The sequence below is a fragment of the Corythoichthys intestinalis genome, chromosome 1, assembly GCF_030265065.1.
Source record: "Corythoichthys intestinalis isolate RoL2023-P3 chromosome 1, ASM3026506v1, whole genome shotgun sequence".
NCBI classification, from domain to species: domain Eukaryota; kingdom Metazoa; phylum Chordata; class Actinopteri; order Syngnathiformes; family Syngnathidae; genus Corythoichthys; species Corythoichthys intestinalis.
The window spans coordinates 37,302,638-37,321,192 of record NC_080395.1 but is presented as its reverse complement, the minus strand read 5'-3'; the positions used below and the strand labels follow the sequence as shown (position 1 = coordinate 37,321,192).

At 40.0% G+C, this 18,555-nt stretch overlaps 1 protein-coding gene across 1 annotated transcript; it reads left to right on the top strand.

The window, feature by feature from the left end:
- The first annotated feature begins 2,923 nt into the window (after window positions 1-2,923).
- On the top strand, window positions 2,924-18,555 carry xkr5b (XK related 5b). Its single transcript, XM_057827271.1, has 13 exons — window positions 2,924-3,137; window positions 4,349-4,438; window positions 6,879-6,984; window positions 7,077-7,243; window positions 8,234-8,367; window positions 8,450-8,528; window positions 10,551-10,720; window positions 10,827-10,938; window positions 11,012-11,179; window positions 11,258-11,451; window positions 16,913-16,996; window positions 17,091-17,271; window positions 17,343-18,555. The coding sequence occupies exons 1-13, from the start codon at window positions 3,029-3,031 to the stop codon at window positions 17,975-17,977; spliced, it is 2,229 nt and encodes a 742-aa protein (XP_057683254.1). The 5' UTR covers window positions 2,924-3,028; the 3' UTR covers window positions 17,978-18,555.

The window sequence follows — 18,555 nt, the reverse complement described above, 5'->3', positions numbered from 1 at the left end:
GTAATCGCGAGTAAAAAAGTGACAACCTCCATATGGCACCTTTAAATCTATACATGTGCATTCGCTGTGGTTTTATACAATAATTTTATCGCGCGACCAGTCTTTTTCTTTCCCCATGTACTCCCTTTCACCATTTGCCGTCTAGCCGAAGCCAAGCGCCAAGAGGCACTTTTCTCTGCTTCCACGGCACGGTGGCAATAGTTGGCCTCCTCGCCTAGTCCTCGAACGACTTTTTTTCCCCTATCTCTTGTGTGTGGCCTCCAGACACCTGCCAGACGATGATGACCTCCAGGTCATCCAATAAGGAATATGTAAGCATTTTGGACCCAGGAAGTCCTGGCGAAATCATGCCTCCTGCCTGAAAATTTGCCTCTCGTGCCAGCTATCACAGCCCTCCCAATCAAAATGGATTGAATGTGTAGCACTGTAAGCACTTATTTTACTCTCTGGCTGCCATTGATGGCGCTATCAATGGCACTAAAAGATGAGCATATTGAGCATTCATAGCCAGGCCTCCTAATTTACATGAATTACACGTCAATCGTTGTCAATGGCTTGTAATTAATTAGATATTATAATGAGAAAGAATAAAGGGATTGTCGTATGTTTTTATAATGAATTAAATTTTGGGGTCATGAGGTCAAAAGTCACTAGGGTTGCCACCTGTCCCTTGAAATAAGGAACGGTCCGAAATTGGAAATTAAATGTTGCGTTCCATATTGAAATAATACAGAATATAAATGAATAGATACATTTCTATGCATTTTAGGAGTTTTGGGGATGTCCCTTTTTTTCTCTGCCTGTGCAGCTTTGGGCGCTAGGAGGGCGTCCCATATTTCTTATTTCTGAAAGGCTGCAACCCTAAAAGTCACAAAGGTCAGAAAAGGAATTTTGCAATAGCGGATATGCCTACTTACCAGAGGGCATACTCGAAGGTGGATCTACTATTCAGGCGAAGTAGGCGATCGCCTTAGGCCCCCAACCAGTAGGGGGTCCCCAACCAGCTGCCCTTGCCCCAACGAGCAAGGGCTTGGGCCATCGGAACCAGCAGCACCCCCAGCTATTCATCATGTATAATTACGTCAACATACCAAACAAACAAATAACAAAACAAAAAAGAAAGCCATTTGAATGCTGCATTTATATTATCTCTCCCACAAACACACGCACTACAATGGAGTGTTCCACGACGACGGACTGAGTATCAGTCGCTTAGCTTCATTTAGCGCCATTTAGCTTCGCTTAGCATCGCTCAGCTCCGCTGAGCTGTTCGTTAGCTTCACTTAGCTCTCCCGCGTTTTTCACGCCACTAAGTGCGCTATTTTTACAGCTCACTTGCTACTTTGCACGTCAGCTATCGTTTATTTCGAACACATGAGCGAACGTGCTCTCCATGAGAGCCAAAGTGCAGTGAGGGAGAAGTTGAGAACAGGCCGCTAATGCCTCTTTTAACTTCTTCTTCACACCGAACATAAAGTACACAACAGCACACCCTGTGGCGAAACAACGGTTAGCGGTTTAGCGAACGTACCTCTGGTGAACATTTCAAAATAAAAGCACGTCATGTTCGTCATATAAATAACGATATACTATATACATACTTCAGAATTAATATTATAATATGTAGAATAAATACTACAGATTACAGATTCTATACTAAGAATAGCTTTCAAATGACACTTTATGACAAATATGATTGGCAATGAATAATTATTATAATGATTATACTACTATTATATAGTGGTATACTACAATAATAATGCTAGTTTTTTTTAAAGAATTGTTTTGAATAATGTTGGAAAGGCAAAGTCAGTGTTCTGAATCTGTTTACTTTCCATTCTTTTGCTCTAGTAAATGCTATCATCTTTTCACCTTATTGTTTATTTGTGATTGATGATTGATTGGCTTCTTCTCACTCCTTTTCGAACTCCGTCTGTATGTGTTATTAATTTTTGTTGTAATCAACACTACTGGTATTGTTGTTATGTTTTACCTATTCTTGCTGTTTTTGTTATTACTGCTCGAAATAAAAAAAAAAAAAAAAATTTTTTTAATTAAGAAATTGTTATTTGCTTGATTATTTGTACTTTAATAAAGAATTTAAGTGTTTCAAAATGGTTTTGTGAATTAATAAGCGTCAACAAAAATTTCATTGCTAAATTAGAAAAAAAAAAAAAAAGAAAATTATTAGATTAGTCGACTTAGCGTAAAACTAGTCGACTGACTAATCAGGAGAAAATTTGTCGTTTAGGACAGCCCTAGTGTACTGGAACATATTTCCTCCACACCATTCTCACCTTTTTAACCCCTGACTCATGAAGAGGGCCACTGGATATGTTCGCCTTAGGCTGCAAAATTGTCAAGTCCGTCACTGGGCATACTTCTGCCTAAGCAGCCAAATTCAAACCATCACCATATTTCCTTGACCATTTTTCTCCTCATTACATAAGATGACTTGCAAATTTAATGAACTAATCTGTTATCAAATTATTGCGAAATTCCTTATTTGACCTCTGTGACCTTTGACCTCATGACCCTAAAATTTAATCACCTCGTCTGTTTCATATTGCAAACATCCTGCAAATCTGATAATAATCCCTATTTGGAACACCAGACCGTTTCGGTAAAAATATTTCTACGCATTCTATTCTCTTTGTTTTTTCAAGATTTGGTCTCACGTTATCTACTCAGAAACTGCTGTTTTTGTAATTTGCATTTAGATTACTGTATTTCAAATTTTTCAGAAAATATCTTTCGTTTCTGGAATGACCCAAAAACTATTGGAGCTGTATTTTGACTGCTGCATGGCTGCTGTCTCTTTAACGGGACAAGCGGGAGCGCGCAGCAGAAGTGAGGACGCGCTCTGCAGCAGCCGGACACCCCTCCTCTCTCTCTCTCTCTCTCTCTGTCTCTCTCACTCTCGCTCTCTATCCTAAGCACCAGAACAGCTGCGGTCCGCCAAGCCTCTACCTGGACTGGCTGTTCCGGCGCTAAGGGTGTGAGCCCAGAGGGGGTTGAGGGGTCCGCCATGAGGGACTACTCAGCCCCTGCGAGCCAAGGAGGCTCCTGTGTGGTCTGCTGCCAAGTTTGTGTCTTCTTCTTCACTGCGGTCCTCATTGTCGCAGAGAGGACGGCGCGTGAGTCCTACCTGGGACACACACACTCACGCATACACATCCACATGCATGAGCATGCAAAAACAGCACCTAGTGATGATATGATTTCTGATTGACTTTAGGAGGCGATGGACAGGGAGGAATTAATGCAACTAATAGTTGCAAGTTGTGTGTTTGCTCTGTGACGTCACGGATTGCAGCAGTGCGTGATGCTACGCCCTGCATGCATGCCATCACATCAAAAGTGCAGACTCATGCTACATGCTTTGACTCTGATGCACCGTCCTAAAATTATTTATTGAATAATGAAATAACGTTGCAGACTGTAGCAGGATGATAACACATTTTAGCATGACCCTGTGTTTTTCTGGGAGATGAGCGTACCCCAAGATGGGGCCTAGTTATGACGGGCCGGCCGGCCATGCAAGGTAGCAGCCGGTTTGAATTTCATGTGTGAGTAGAAGGAAGGAGGGAGGCTGTATAATGCTCCTCAGATGGGATGAAGAGCATTTCAGAGGTCATAGGAATAGGAATGAATGATGAAGTCATGTTTAATCCTATATAAACAGCAAACTAGTTTAGACTGAATCAACTTAGTGTGGGTTGCACCAATTTCATGCACTCCATTTTGCTTCGATTGATTAAATCAGTGATTCTAAGATATTTTAAAGCAAACAGCACCTCAAAGAATATTTGAATCTCTGAGCACTGTCACCAGCCTAACATTAAAATATGCCAAAATGTTCATGGGGAAAAACATACAAAACATATACTTTTTCTACTTTTGCTTGTAGCAATATATTAGCCTGGTCTGGCTAGGAAAGCGTTGTGCCACACCGGGCTTATAAAGCACAAGGCGAAACCCTCTAAATATTTGAAAAGAAACAATTCTACAGCAATATGAATGAATATTTTATTGTTTTTTAGGAAGGCGCTGTCGTGCATTAAAAAAGGTTGTTTGAACATTTAATTCAGTCGATCATTTACGTACCACTAGAGGGAGTCTACGTACCACTGGTGGTATTCGTATCACACTGTGAAAACCACTGGATTAAACGTTACAATTACATTACCGTACACAACAATCAATTCCCCACAAACCCCCAATTTTAAGAAACCACTTCAACCGTACATATACTGTACATGTACATATGCACAATCCAATTATGACATACAAAAAGAGCACCATAAACTGACCAGAACTAATTTAAATTGGTTATTTTTTTTTCTAGTGATCTACTGCTTTGTGTACTATTTGTGGGTGGGTCACAACTACTGCTACGCCCATTTGGCTGGCTTCACTGCACTATTTCTGTTACCAGGTAAGTAACTTGTAGATATAGGTAGTGTCCGGGTTGTGACATACTCGACTTACATGATTTCAACTTTACGACGCCGGAGTCTCGTCCGCCGCTTTGTCTCCACTTGTTTTGTTTTTTTTGTCCTCAAAGTATCTTATTTTTTACTTTATAAATATGACGCGTTATGCCCTCACTAAACATGAAGTTGTTTAGCTTTACAGACATCAAACAAGGCAATTGTCCTTTTTGAAGCTTTTTACTTCCTTCACTTTTGACATGTTGTAAAACTGGATCACACATACAGCATGTACACTTATGTTTAAAATGACATGCATTTTCACAATAAAATAGTTGATACAAAACAATAAGTGTTCAAACGTCCATCTAGTCTGATCAATATGTAAATTTATTTTATTAAATTAGCCTAATTTGCTTAACAAAAGTTTGCTAAAACAGAAAATCACATTGTTTGATTTTTAAAGAATTTATTTCCAAATTAGAGTGGAAAAAAAAGTATTTGGTCACCTACAAACAAGCAAGATTTCTGGTTGTCAAAGAGGTCTAACTTCTTCTAACGAGGTCTAACGAGGCTCCACTCGTTACCTGTATTAATGGCACCTGTTTTAACTCATTATCGGTATAAAAGACACCTGTCCACAAACTCAATCAGTCACACTACAAACTCCACTATGGCCAAGACCAAAGAGTTGTCGAAGGACACCGGAGACAAAATTGTAGACCTGCACCAGGCTGGGAAGACTGAATCTGCAATAGGTAAAACGAATGGTGTAAATAAATCAAATGTGGGAGCAATTATTAGAAAATGGAAGACAGACAAGACCACTGATAATCTCCCTCGATCTGGGGCTCCATGCAAGATCTCACCCCGTGGCGTCAAAATGATAACAAGAACGGTGAGCAAAAATCCCAAAACCACACGGTGGGAACCTAGAGAATGACCTACAGAGAGCTGGGACCACAGTAACAATGGCTACTATCAGTAACACAGTGTGCCCCCAGGGACTCAAATCCTGCACTGCCAGACGTGTACCCCTGCTGATGTCAGTGCACGTCCAGGCCCATCTGCGGTTCACTAGAGAGCATTTGGATGATCCAGAAGCGGGCTGGGAGAATGTGTTATGGTCAGATGAAACCAAAATAGAAGTTTTTGGTAGAAAAACAGGTTTTCGTGTTTGGAGGAGAAAGAATACTGAATTGCATCCAAAGAACACCATACCCACTGTGAAGCATGGGGGTGGAAACATCATGCTTTGGGGCTGTTTTTCTGCAAAGGGACCAGGACGACTGATCTGTGTAAAGGAAAGAATGAATGGGCCCATGTATCGAGAGATTCTGAGTGAAAATCTCCTTCCATCAGCAAGGGCATTGAAGATGAGACGTAGCTGGGTCTTTCAGCATGACAATGATCCCAAACACACAGCCAGGGCAACAAAGGAGTGGCTTCGTAAGAAGCCTTTCAAGGTCTTGGAGTGGCCTAGCCAGTCTCCAGATCTCAACCCCATAGAAAATCTGTGGAGGGAGTTGAAAGTACGTGTTGCCCAACGACAGCCCCAAAACCTCACTGCTATTGAGTAGATCTGCATGGAGGATGGGGCCAAAAATACCAGCAACAGTGTGTGAAAAGCTTGTGAAGAGTTACAGAAAACGTTTGGCCTCCATATTTGCCAAAAAGTTTACATAACAAAGTATTGAGATGAGCTTTTGGTATTGACCAAATACTTATTTTCCACCATGATCTGCAAATAAATTATTTAAAAATCAAACAATGTGATTTTCTGTTTTTTTTCCCTTCAACATTCTGTCTCTCACGGTTGAGGTTTACCCATTTTGATAATTACAGGCCTCTCTAATATTTTCAAGTTGGAGAACTTGCACAATTAGTGGTTGGCTAAATACTTATTTGCCCCACTGTATTTACAATTCTCATAGCAAACCGCTCAAACGTAACGCCACAAACTGTAGCTGTAAACTTTATTACAAATGCATACACAAACATATATTAGCTGAAACAACTTACAGCCTTATGTGGGCCAAACCAGAGTGCAGCTCTCCTTTATCCATGTCAGACGAGAGTCTGCTCCTCAGTCATAAAGCAGTAGTCCACCAGAGGGCAGTGTATCCTCCATCATTAAACAAACTACAATACTTTTGTACTTTTTGGATTGTTATTTTGGGGGTACTTAAGGGGTTAATTCCGACTAACGCGGACATTCGATTTACGTTGACAGTGTAGGAACGGAATTCTTTCCTAACCCGGGGACTACCTATACTGTAAGACTATCTCTAGTTTATTCATTACAGTTGATGTCAATAGACGTCCAATCCATTTGGAATGGAAAGTTCAATTGCTGCCAGCCTCCAAGTTCAAATGGAATGAATGTCTATCATTGTCAATGGCAACGAGTAAGCTATTAATCAGTTTGTTTTGTGTGTATTACAGGTTGGGGTCCACAATGGCTCAGCTACCTGTGGTACCTCTCAGATGGACGAATTCGCAGAAAGTCTCTCACCTGGACTCATATACTGCATTTAGGTATCTTCAAAAGGTCAGTTATGCATTTAGTAAAGTTGATTTGACAGCCAAATGACACATTGGGACAACCAAGGATAGAATTTGACTTATGTTCGGCCTTGGCAGGCTGTGGGAGTGCATGCGTCTTCCAGACATGGACGTGTACGGAGAGATCATGCAGCAAGCTGATGTGTCTGCCTTACGCCTGTTTGAGGCTTTGGTGGTCACCCTCCCAGAAACACTGCTGCACACATACGTGCTTATTTGCACTGATATAGGCATCAAATCTCCAGGTAGGGAAGATGATGTTACACTGTTGTACTTCTGCGAAGGGTGGAAGTAAAATAAGCATGGCAAAGTATATAGTGTATTTCCTGAAATTATGTCCAACTTGAAATGTAATTTCTGGTGTAAGTGGTGGGAATGCTGTCATGGTGGTCAACAAACTCCCATGAATTTTGTTGATTTTGGGGCAATTCTGGGTCGCTTCCAGTTAGATTTGCGTCCCTTCCTATTGATTTTAGGGTGCCTTTCTGCGTCACTTTGTTTATTTTAAGGTATTTACACATCACTTTCTATTGATTTTCTGGGTGAAAAAAATAATGACCATTCATAATTTTTTTGTGGGTCCACCAACTGAGATTTTTTTGTGTGAGTCTGAATAAAAGTAAATATTTTCTGATTATTTGGGGATTTTTCAGTTCACTCCTTGTTTATTTTGGGAAAGACTGTGTGATTTTCTTTTGATTTGGGAGAAATACCGGGTAGCTTCCTGTATATTTCAGGTCATTTCCAGTTGATTTTGGGGCTTAACTATTGGTCACTTCCTGTTGGTTTTGGGTCACTTCGTTTTTTGTGCATTTCTGGGTCAATTTCTGTCTATTATGGATCTCTTCCTGTTAATTTTTTGTTTTAAAAAAATTTTGTAGTAATAATAATAATACCCAGCCTCAATGGTTTTTGTGACTCCACCAATGGAGTTTTTTGTGGGTTGAGTTATAATTCAATAGGAGTGAATGGAGAATTACTTCATGGTGTCAATGAATGGGTGAATGAGCAACATCAATCTATTACAATGAATGTGTCAAAACGAATTGGACTTTTTTGACTTAAAAACGTAATGGTTTTTTGTGAACCTTTGGATTAATAAAAATAGACCTCTGTGTCATGTGAATTTTTGGAACATTTCGGAGTTGGAACTGTATGAACTAGTTGCTATATGAGAACCTAGTTTTTTACACAAAGTCTATGTCCACCACTTGTCTTTCCCTCTCATCCTCCAGCATCAGTGTGTTTCGCTGTGTGTTTATTATCTTTGGCCTGGGCGTTGGTATTGTACGCCAGAGCGTGTACCCTCATCAGACCGGGACACCTGCAAATGACCCCAGCTGCCATCTTCTGTCGACTCCTGTGGAGGGTGAGTGCTTCAGTAGCCTTTCTGACAAAATACGCAGGTAATTGATTCCAGATATGATTTGTACATGTTTGTGTGTGAGCAGGTCAGCATGTTGGGGTCCCGATTTGGTGTTCTCATGCTTTTTGCGCGGGTCTTTAAACAGTGGGTTCTTGGAGTTATAGGTGAGTTTGCATGTATAAAAAGTGAATTGATGTAGATTGCTTGAATCATGCACTAACTAGAAATGTGTAACTAGATACATTTTGAAATTTTGAGTTTTTTTTTGTCCCCCCCAAAAAAAACACTGTTTTGGGGAAAAATATAACTATTTGGGGAGCAGTCAAAAATGTTCCCTGAGTTTTAGGAACATTTCCGGGTCACTTCCTGTTAATATCGGGTCACTTCTTAGTAATTTTCTTATCAAAAATAATGACAACTAGTACAATTTTTTGTGGGTCCACAAATGGAGATTTAAAAACAATTTTGGGGGGCATCTTTTGTGGGTGTCTAAAGTGCCTATGGAAATGCAAGGGAGTAGGTTTGCATACAGACGGTATAGACCTAAAGTAACACTGTAATGTTCAATGTTGTGGAAGTGGGGAACACACCACTATTTTGCTACTGAAAGTCTGACCTGCATCAGAGTTAGCATAACATTAATCTGTGGAAATTTCTCGAACTCGAGGAGGAAGCTGCTTTCAGAGAAATATCCTCCTGTATTTTGTCTACTGTTAATGTTAATTAAACTGTAAGAAATTTGAACCAAGGTTTACCCCCTTCTCCCCAGTTTTCTGTTTTTTTTTTTTTTTTTTAATGTGTTTTTTTTTTGTTAAGATTGACTGCGCTTGTGGACAAAAACAGTAGTTTTTTACCTGAAGGAAGGCTCCATTTTTATTTATTTTGGTTATTCCCTGACTAAGACGTTTTTTTTTGTCATAATTGATTTATTTAGACAATTTTGAGTGGTATTAAGACAACTGTTTGTTTTTTTGTATTCCTGGATGATTAACAAGTTCGTATTTCCTGTGGATGTTAAGATAATTTGTGTATAAATATTGCAATTTAAATTTGCTAATAAAATACAGACATTTATTCTGGAAGTTTTCAAAATGTTTCTTCAGTAGTTTTTGAAAACAAAGGTTTGAATCGAATGGTATATCACCTGAACCAATACATATGCGCTAAAAAAAAAAAATTTTTTTAAATTCAAACTGGGGGGAAAAAACACATAAATTCCCTTGTTTTCAGTGAAAATGTACCAGAAATAATTGAAATGATCTGCCAGTGCTTCAAGTAAATTTTACTCATTTTTTAAAATAAGAAAAATAGCTAGCTGAAAATACGCATAACAGACTTATTTTAAGAAAAATATGTATATATTTAAAATATGTTAAACAGACTTATTTAAAAAAAAACTATATTTAATCTAAAAAAAAACAACTTGTTTGTCAGGTTTATTTCAAGAATAAATATTGTTCAAAACATTATTTGAAAGCATTTTTTTTCTTGATTTAGGTGAAAAATGACCAACTTTTATATGTATGTTCTTAACAAGAACAAATAGTAATATTTACTTGAAAATCAGACGCATTAACCTGTTAACTAGCCTTTGACACTCAAAACAAGATGGAGAAAACGACAAGATTTAAGAAAAAATATCAGATAAAGATGTTAGAAATTTGCAGTGTGAAGGTTGGTATAAGTCAATACAAATTTATTTTGCATTAATCATTTAGCTTATCAATTAATTACGGTAGGTTCATATTGATGTGAAATGTAGCCCTGACCCTCCTTCAGCCGATCTGTTTGGCCTTATTAATGTCCCGTCCCCAGCAAAAAGTTTACATGCATGTTATGCTGTTATCTTGTCCCTACCAATCTTGAGACCAAACCTTGTGGAAATGAATGGACGCAATGGAAATTAACGTATTTTTGTGAAATTTTGGTGGGTCTGTACATTTTCGGCAAAAACTATATAACCTAGATTTGCCTTGATTTTGTGAAATTTTTGGATATGTGAATCTGATTTTTTTTTAAATGCATGATTAGATACATTTTGAATGATTTTGTCCAAAGAAACTCTCCATTTCAGGGTGAACCATGAGTTTTATGGAGGCAATCAAAATGTTTCCCTCGACTTCATTCAAAGCACTTACACAATTAGATGTTGCAATTATTTATGGATTGTTTGTTTGATGCATCAGGTGTTCACTGGTTGGGGGCGACATTTTGGATGGTGTCCCAGCAGACTGACATCATACGTTCAACTAGTCGATGGAGACTCTTCAATCTGATCCTTGGAGCCATTCACATCTTTTTTTTCCTTAACGTGAAATACGGGCCATCACGTCTCCGAATGGCTGGCTTCTATCTGGTATGTGACTGTGGTACCAATCAAATGTTACTGTATGTGTCTTCACAAAGCAGAATTGTTTGTTTTTACAGTATTCCCTTTTTTTTTTTGTGTTCCTATACTTCAGGTAATGTTTGTAGAGAACATTATTCTCCTGCTGGCCTCGTCCTGGTTGTTCAGCATGGTGTCATGGGATACAGTGGCCATTCCGGCCGCGGTTCTCTGCAGTTTTCTTATTGGTGTGTAGTTTTTTCCTTTCTTTATATTTTATTAGCAAGTTTCACACGCTTTATATCCATGTGATGCTTACAGGTGTGATCTCGTTGGTGCTGTATTACCGCTTCCTCCACCCCAAATCCTTTGAGATCTTTCAGAGTATTCGCCGCAGAGGGATCAGCGGTGCCTGCATGGAGAGCGGCTCTATCCTCTCGTTGGAGGAGAAAGTCACACCTACCTTCCATCGCCATGCGACTCTGTCTGGTCTGTTTGGTTTTTAAATTAACCCATAATGTACTTTTGTAATTGAATTGTAATGGCTGTGGTTGTTCATCTAATCAGGAGGTGGCACTCTCATGGACCTCCCACCCCAGTGGGAGGGCTGGAGGCATCATCACTGGCTGTTGATTCGTTTGGCTCTGAAAACAGGGGACGTGCCCAAGATCTGGTCATTATACGGAGAAGGAGGTCTTGCTGGACTCATGGGTCTGTGTGAAGAACTCCACTATGGCAATGAAGCTCGTCGTGTACCACAGGTTTGTTGTTTTCTTGCCAAGCTGTTGTATTCAAGTGAAATTAAGTTTGCTTACATAAGGGTGAGCATAATCACAGGAAGGTCTCACATGGGGAGAGAAGCAACAGTAAAAAAGACCAAAATCTAGATATTTGATGAAGTAGGACTTGTATTTTTGCAGGGCTACAATCAAATCCGCAATTTGAGGGAAATTGTGGATTTTACTTTTTAATTTTGGAACTTTGCTAAAGGTACCGAACGGCAGGAGTTTAACGTGTGCACTCACCGAACCCTTTGGAATTTAATGAAAAGGCCTTTTTTTTTTTTTTAATTCAAAACTGTTATAGCTAAGCTAGCGAGCTAATATCTGAGTGAAATCCTGTTCAAAATTTGGAACTGACCACAAATAATTTTGCCTTTTAATTTTACGTAAGAAAATGGTATGAAACTCTTGATTTCACATTGTTTCTTTTGTTGTTTTCATGTGTGCATTCTCGTTTTATTGACACATCCTTGCATTACATGCTATTTTCATGGCGTCAAATGAGGCAAATGGTTTTTTATTATCTGCGCAGTCCACACTGCCTGTAGGTTTATTATACTTCGGCATACCAAGTGTGAGTCAACCTTCCACTGAGCAAACCAGTTTCTTCTTCCATTAGAAAGAGAGCTAGCAGTTGAAAGTACGGGTGTGCCATCTTAGGCACCTGTTGAAATTCGCCTCCACAGACTAGCGCACGGAAACAGCGACAGCTGAACAAAGTGCCGCTCTGCCGATGCTGCCTTCGCGCGCGCCAACCGGGAAGGCGGAATCTCGCGCGTTCATCTCTGATATTAACCCTTTGTACTGACTCCATGTTCCAAAAGTTTGAAAAAGACTCGCCGAAAGCAGGTTGACAATTTATTCTTCCACTATAGTCAAAAAAAAGGCAAAAACAACGACGGAGGCTACAAGGCTACATGTTTCCGAGCAGCAAAATCTGTCTTATCTCAGTGTCCAGTGTTTTTTAAATCCGTGGGCTGGCCGAAGGCGGGTCCAGGCGTTGCTTTAGGATCATCCCTCTCTGGCCGGTTTCGGGCTGTTTAGTGTTCTTGCGTGGATGGGATGTGGTTGCCACAGCAACCGACGCTGGTCTTGACTTCACAAATGCCTGCTATCAACTTTCTTATCCGGGCTGGCACTACTTGTTTTAGGACAAAGCGCGCTGGTCTTTGTCCTTGTTCATTTGTCGGCAGGACTGATTGCCAGAGTTTGGTGCGTCAATCTTGCTCGTGGCGCACACGTTTTGGGCTTCTGTGATAAGATGGCGTTGTGTATCTATTCTGTTTCTTTAAACTATGGTGTGCTATTTATTTTACATTAGGTGTGTTAGAGTAGTGCAGTCCTACAGTGAATATGAGAAATGATACTATTCTCTGATTGATTATATTACGTGTGTTCGAGTAATGCAAACAGTAAGACGGTGCCTACGAGAAACGGTACCATTTTTCCTTTTCCCCCTCATGAGCGCCGATAAGGTGATTCACTTTACTGTGTTCAAGGCCACTGAGTTGAGTCTGGCTAAACTATAGTTAAATGAATGTGTTATACTAATGCAAACAATTATATGGTGTGTGCGAGAACGGTACCTTTTCCCTTCACACCCCACGATTCGATTCGATTACTATTCAGGGTGCTTTGATTCGATTATTGAACGATGATCGTGGTATTGATGGTGATTGCGGTTATCACGATTATCGCGATTATCGATGCATCGTACATTTGTAGTTAATACAGTAGCCAAACAAATTTATGTCCATTACTTATCTAAAATATCCTAATGATTCAACAGGAACGATGGAAACATGCCAATACAACAAAAAGCTGCCATTAAGCTGCTTTTTTATTTATTTATTTTTTCAAGAAAGTGCAAAAACTTTAACCATTTTAAAGGGAGTACCTATTTCTCTCAACAATACAATAAAATGTACACAATTGGAATGAATTCCACATTTTCTGGAAACAAAGTGTCTTTAGAAATTCTTTAGACTTCTTTTAACCAATATACTTTGTTTTCACAGATTTCTGTACTATTTCGCATGTTTGTAGTGTTACCACTGTACTTAATCATGGTTTTACACATTCTGCATATGAAATACACGTTAGCGAATTAGCTAATTAGCTTAGTGCTCGGCACTAACTATTAACATCTCAAAAACAACAACAATAAAGGCTAAACAGTACAAGAGGGTTCGTGTACTCACCTCTTATGCACACGGGTCTTAACAACACACTCAGGACATTTTTCAATTGAAATGCCTTAAAACTAATGCTGGACATCTACAAGACAAGGAGCAACGAACTATCTCTCTTCCCCTTTTGCTCTAAAAAAATAACTTCTGTGCCTGCCTGTCTTATACACAAATTTATTTTCCAGTCTTTTAAAAAGGAGCAAATCTCTCTCTCAGTAACAGGCAGCATCCATCATAATGTGCGTGCGCCAGTAAACGGTGCCAGGGCGGCAGACGTGTCTTGAATTTCGTTCTGCTACGAGCGGCTGCCATAAAGTTATGAGGGAAAATCATTGTTTTTTTAACCTTTATGAATCGTAATTGAATCGTCACGTGTCGAATCGCGATGCATGTACTAATCGATTTTTTGGAAGTCCTCTAGTTGAAAGAGTGCAATAAAGCCTGTAAATTGGGGGCAAACCAGTCCAAAACCTTGTGTAAAACATCACTTTGCTTTTAGAAAGCATATGAAAATAGGGTGTGTCATAAACTTCGCAGAACCCCTTAGACTTATGCACCGAACCCAGGTTAAGAACCACTGTTTTAGAATGATATTGAAGAACGAAGTCGGAATATTACAAGAAACAAGCACGTTTGTGCCACAGTACGCTACATGCTGAAGGCTATGATGAAGTGGATGCATGCTGTCTACTGGCTAACTCATAACCTGCAGGCTATTTTTTTGCAGGTCTGGGAATCAATGGGACACCAATAGATGTTGATTTTGTGGATTTTAGTTTATTGTCAGTGGGACCCATTGAATTATTTGGTTAGTGGGTTGGAGTTCCATTGGGTGCCATTGGGATTTTTTTTTTTTTTTTTTTGTGTAGCTCCAATAATGTTGACCATAGAGTGTAATTATTACAAAGGGTCTACTACAGGGGTGTCCAAACTTTTTGCAAAGGGGGCCAGATTTGGTGCGGTAAAAATGTGGGGGGCCGACTTTGGCTCACATTCTTTACGTAGAACAATATATTTAAGCAAATTTTAGCAAGCCATTCAGTGTATCACATTTGCTTCATTATTTTTTTTTTATGAATAATTTAACTAGCCTTTGTGGCGTTCTCTTTCGACTCTCGGGCTCATGCGAAATACTGCTGCTGTGAAATTAAACAAGCTTCAAGTTGCTTCACGTTCTCGCTGTGTTTCTTTCCTGTAATCTTGTCGCACATGTCAGCGTGTCTTGTTTGGTAATATCGCCTCACATTGAAATCTTTAAAAACAGCGACTGTCTCTTTGCAAATGAGGCAGACACAGTTATTGCGTATTTTAGTGAAGAAATAGTCCAATTTCCACCTATCCTTGAAGCGTCGGCCGTCACAGTCAATTTACTTTTTTTTGTTGATTGTAAGTAATGTGTCACACGGGCAGTGTTGTTAATAACGGCGTTACAATATAACGGCGTTACTAACGGCGTTATTTTTTCAGTCGTGGGTAATCTAATTAATTACTTTTCTCATCTTGGCAATTCCGTTACCGTTACTGAGGACGGAAAGGCATGCGTTACTATGCGTTACTATATTGGTCGAAAAGTCTGAGGGAGACGGACTCACCGAGACGAAAGAGCAGAGCAGGAGCGGGGAGGAGGCAAGAAAGTTGTGACGCCGAGCAAACGCGATGCTAGGTAGCGCCAATAATTCATGTTGTAGCCGATAGCCGACAAACTACGCCCACATCTTATGGTAGATATGGTAGACATGGTAGATATCACATGTACTGTATATAGATATAACTAGATGCAAAATGACAGCCGCCATCTTAAAGCAGTAGGCTTTTTAGGACGGCTCTGATGTAGAGAACCTTCCTCCCGAACCTAAGAAGACTTCTAAATCGGCAAAATCTTGATTTGAATCTATCTTTAAATGATGAAACAGTTTTAAAACTTTCATATGTCGAAAGTAGAGAGAAGGGAACTAATGCAATAATGGGAGCAATTTTAACAACTTTTAACAGTTGATTCAGGGTAAATGGTAAATTAGGGTAAAGAATTGGGCTCGGGCCAATTGTACCAAAAACCTCCACAAAAAACTTCACATAGTATGGCCAATGTTTTTTTTTTTTTTTTTTTTTTTTTGAGGAAAAAAAAAAAAAAAGTAATTATCACCAATTACTTTACCAAGTAACTAATTACTCTTACATTCAGGTAATTGAGTTAGTAACGCAATTACTTTTTGGGAGAAGTAATTTGTAACTATCATTAATTACTTTTTTTCAGTAAGATTAACAACACTGCACACGGGTAATGTTGCTTAGCCCTTAAATACCTGCAACATGAAGCAATTATCAGAGAATCCCAAAATTGGAAAAATAAGGTCCTAATGAAACCTTTTTTTCAAATTTGTTAAAAGAAAAGTCAAAATGAATATGTGTAATAAGCGCTCTAATATCTATAACCCATGCTAAATCATGTTTTTTTTTTTTTTTCTCATGGAACCTGCAGATGCACATGTTGAATTGCATCCATCATTTTTTTTCAAGAAGAAATGTCAAAATTCTAAATTAGTCTCAAAATCATGAAATTTTAGGTGTATCAAATGTGATATATTTGGCAATAAAGGGTTAAAGTGCTGCTACCTTTTAGTGGGTAAATGAGGAGCAGCATTTCGTGTGTAAGCTACTTCATATGCTGGTTGCAGTACTGCTGATCAATTTATTAAGTCTGTGTGCGGGCCAGATAATATTGATTTTATGACAGAGGCTGGGGGCCGGATGAAATTTGACCACGGGCCGCATTTGGCCCCCGGGCCGGACTTTGGACATGTCTGGTCTAATACAACTAACTTTTTAATTTGATTAATTCTATGTGTATACTTATAATATAATTATAATAATATTTCCGTGAGAAGCGAGCAAAACAGTTTGAACGATTGGAACTGGCCCCCAAAACTTTTGTATGGGTTATCGTTAAATCTATGGGAAGTTTTTGGTTAAAAATAATGACCGCCATTAGATTTTCTTTTCTTTTCTTTTTTTTTTTGGTGAGTACGTGATGACAACCAATAGAAGTGAATTGGAAAGTTTTCAAGTGTTTTTGTACCACTGAAAATGAATATAGGATATGGCCATTAGAAATGAATGGGAATGTTTTTCTCCATTTTGGTTGAACCATTTTTGGCAAAAAGAACATACTTGTTGAATAGCCATGGCTTATCTAAGATGATCATTTTATGTTTTTCATTTACTAATCGATTTCTGTGAATGTTTTCCATCAGGTTCGACGCATTTCACCACAAGTTCCTCATGTCCACCAACCCCCTCCTCAGCCACCTCCACCTCAAGTGACCCCAGCTCCACAGGTAACCTGGTAGTTTCCCATTTAGAATCGTCCACGTCTATCACCCTCATCTAAACATGATATTTGACCAACAACGCTTCTCTGTGCCCTCAAAGGAGAAAGAAGTGGCACCACCACCGAAGCCAGCTCCCACCAACGTCATCGCCAGACCTGTGAGAAAAGCGCCGCCCACAAAGATCCACGATATCCGACTGGTTCCAGAGATCATCCCGGTACACGAGGCCATTCTTGAAGAAATCACAGAAGATTTCAGCGCCCCACACACAGAAGATAAAGGTTTGTTGTAGTGCAACACAAACTTACCAGCACTAACTTGTGGTACTGTATTTTTAATCTCTTTTCTAAAGGTGAGGAAGATTTCCATAGTGCTATTTACGGTTCACCTACCCTTTCATCACCTGCCCAACCGGGAAGTCTTCACAACATTGACAGCCACGCCGCCACCCTAACCGAGAAGTCTTCCTCCGCGGCATCCTTGGACATCAAAACTCCCGGCTGGTCACCCGAACGTCGCTCCCCGCTCTTGCTCAGCTCACCAGATAAGAAATCTGCCACACCGTTAGACCCTAACACTACTTCATATTTCAGTGTAGATGCACCCTCTCCCTCTAGTGGGAGTTATTTAGGTTGGGGGTCCGAGCTGTCACCATTTTCCACCAACAGAAGCCCCTACCGCATTAGGGAGGCTCGTTTCGTCACGTCTACCCCGCGTCCGGAATCCCGAGCGGGGGCAGATAGTCCGAGTCTGGCCCCGGTTGTGATTATCCCCGCTACGCCCGGTACGACGCCACGCGCGACCCCCGGTGGAACCCCTGGTTCCATCACTCCAGCGGCCTCCACCCCCACTGCTTCCACTCCTGGTGCCGCTACCCCTGCTAGTGCCACAACACCAAGCACCCCGATTGTCCCGCTTACCCCGGTCATCTCCCATGCCCGCAAACAGATGGTTCAGTTTGTTGACAGCAGAGAGAGAGCAGTGTAAAGAGCAGGGGGTTTACAGCATTCACTGTCCACAACATTAAGGTACACTTGCAAAATATGTATCATGTATGTCCGTAGTATTTTCCTTCATTGGTTCACTGGTGGATCTTTTGTGTTGAATCGTGATCAAACAGGGGTGTGCAAGGTTTGGCTGGCGGTCATCTACTGTTCTTTGAATCTTTGACTACAAGTGACAGCGATAGACATCAAATCCATTTTGAACATGGTTAGCAGCGAATGAACATTTTTGTTATGTGCTTCCTCAATCTAAATTCATTTAAGGCCAAGAGTTGAGTGGAACAACACTTCTTTATTCAGTGTGCTTCTCATCACATGTGCCCACAACTCATCACTTATTTTCCTTTTTACTGTAATACCACACCCACAGGGCTATGGCAACAGCAGTGTGAAATAATCATCCTCTGCCACCCTCCCACTTCAAATGGATTGGATGTCTACTAGTGATAAACATTTGATTTCACATCGCAAATGGCAGTGAAAGAGTTACTGTAATCCAGCCCGCCTAGCATTTACAGTGGGGCAAATAAGTATTTAGTCAACCACTAACTGTGCAAGTTC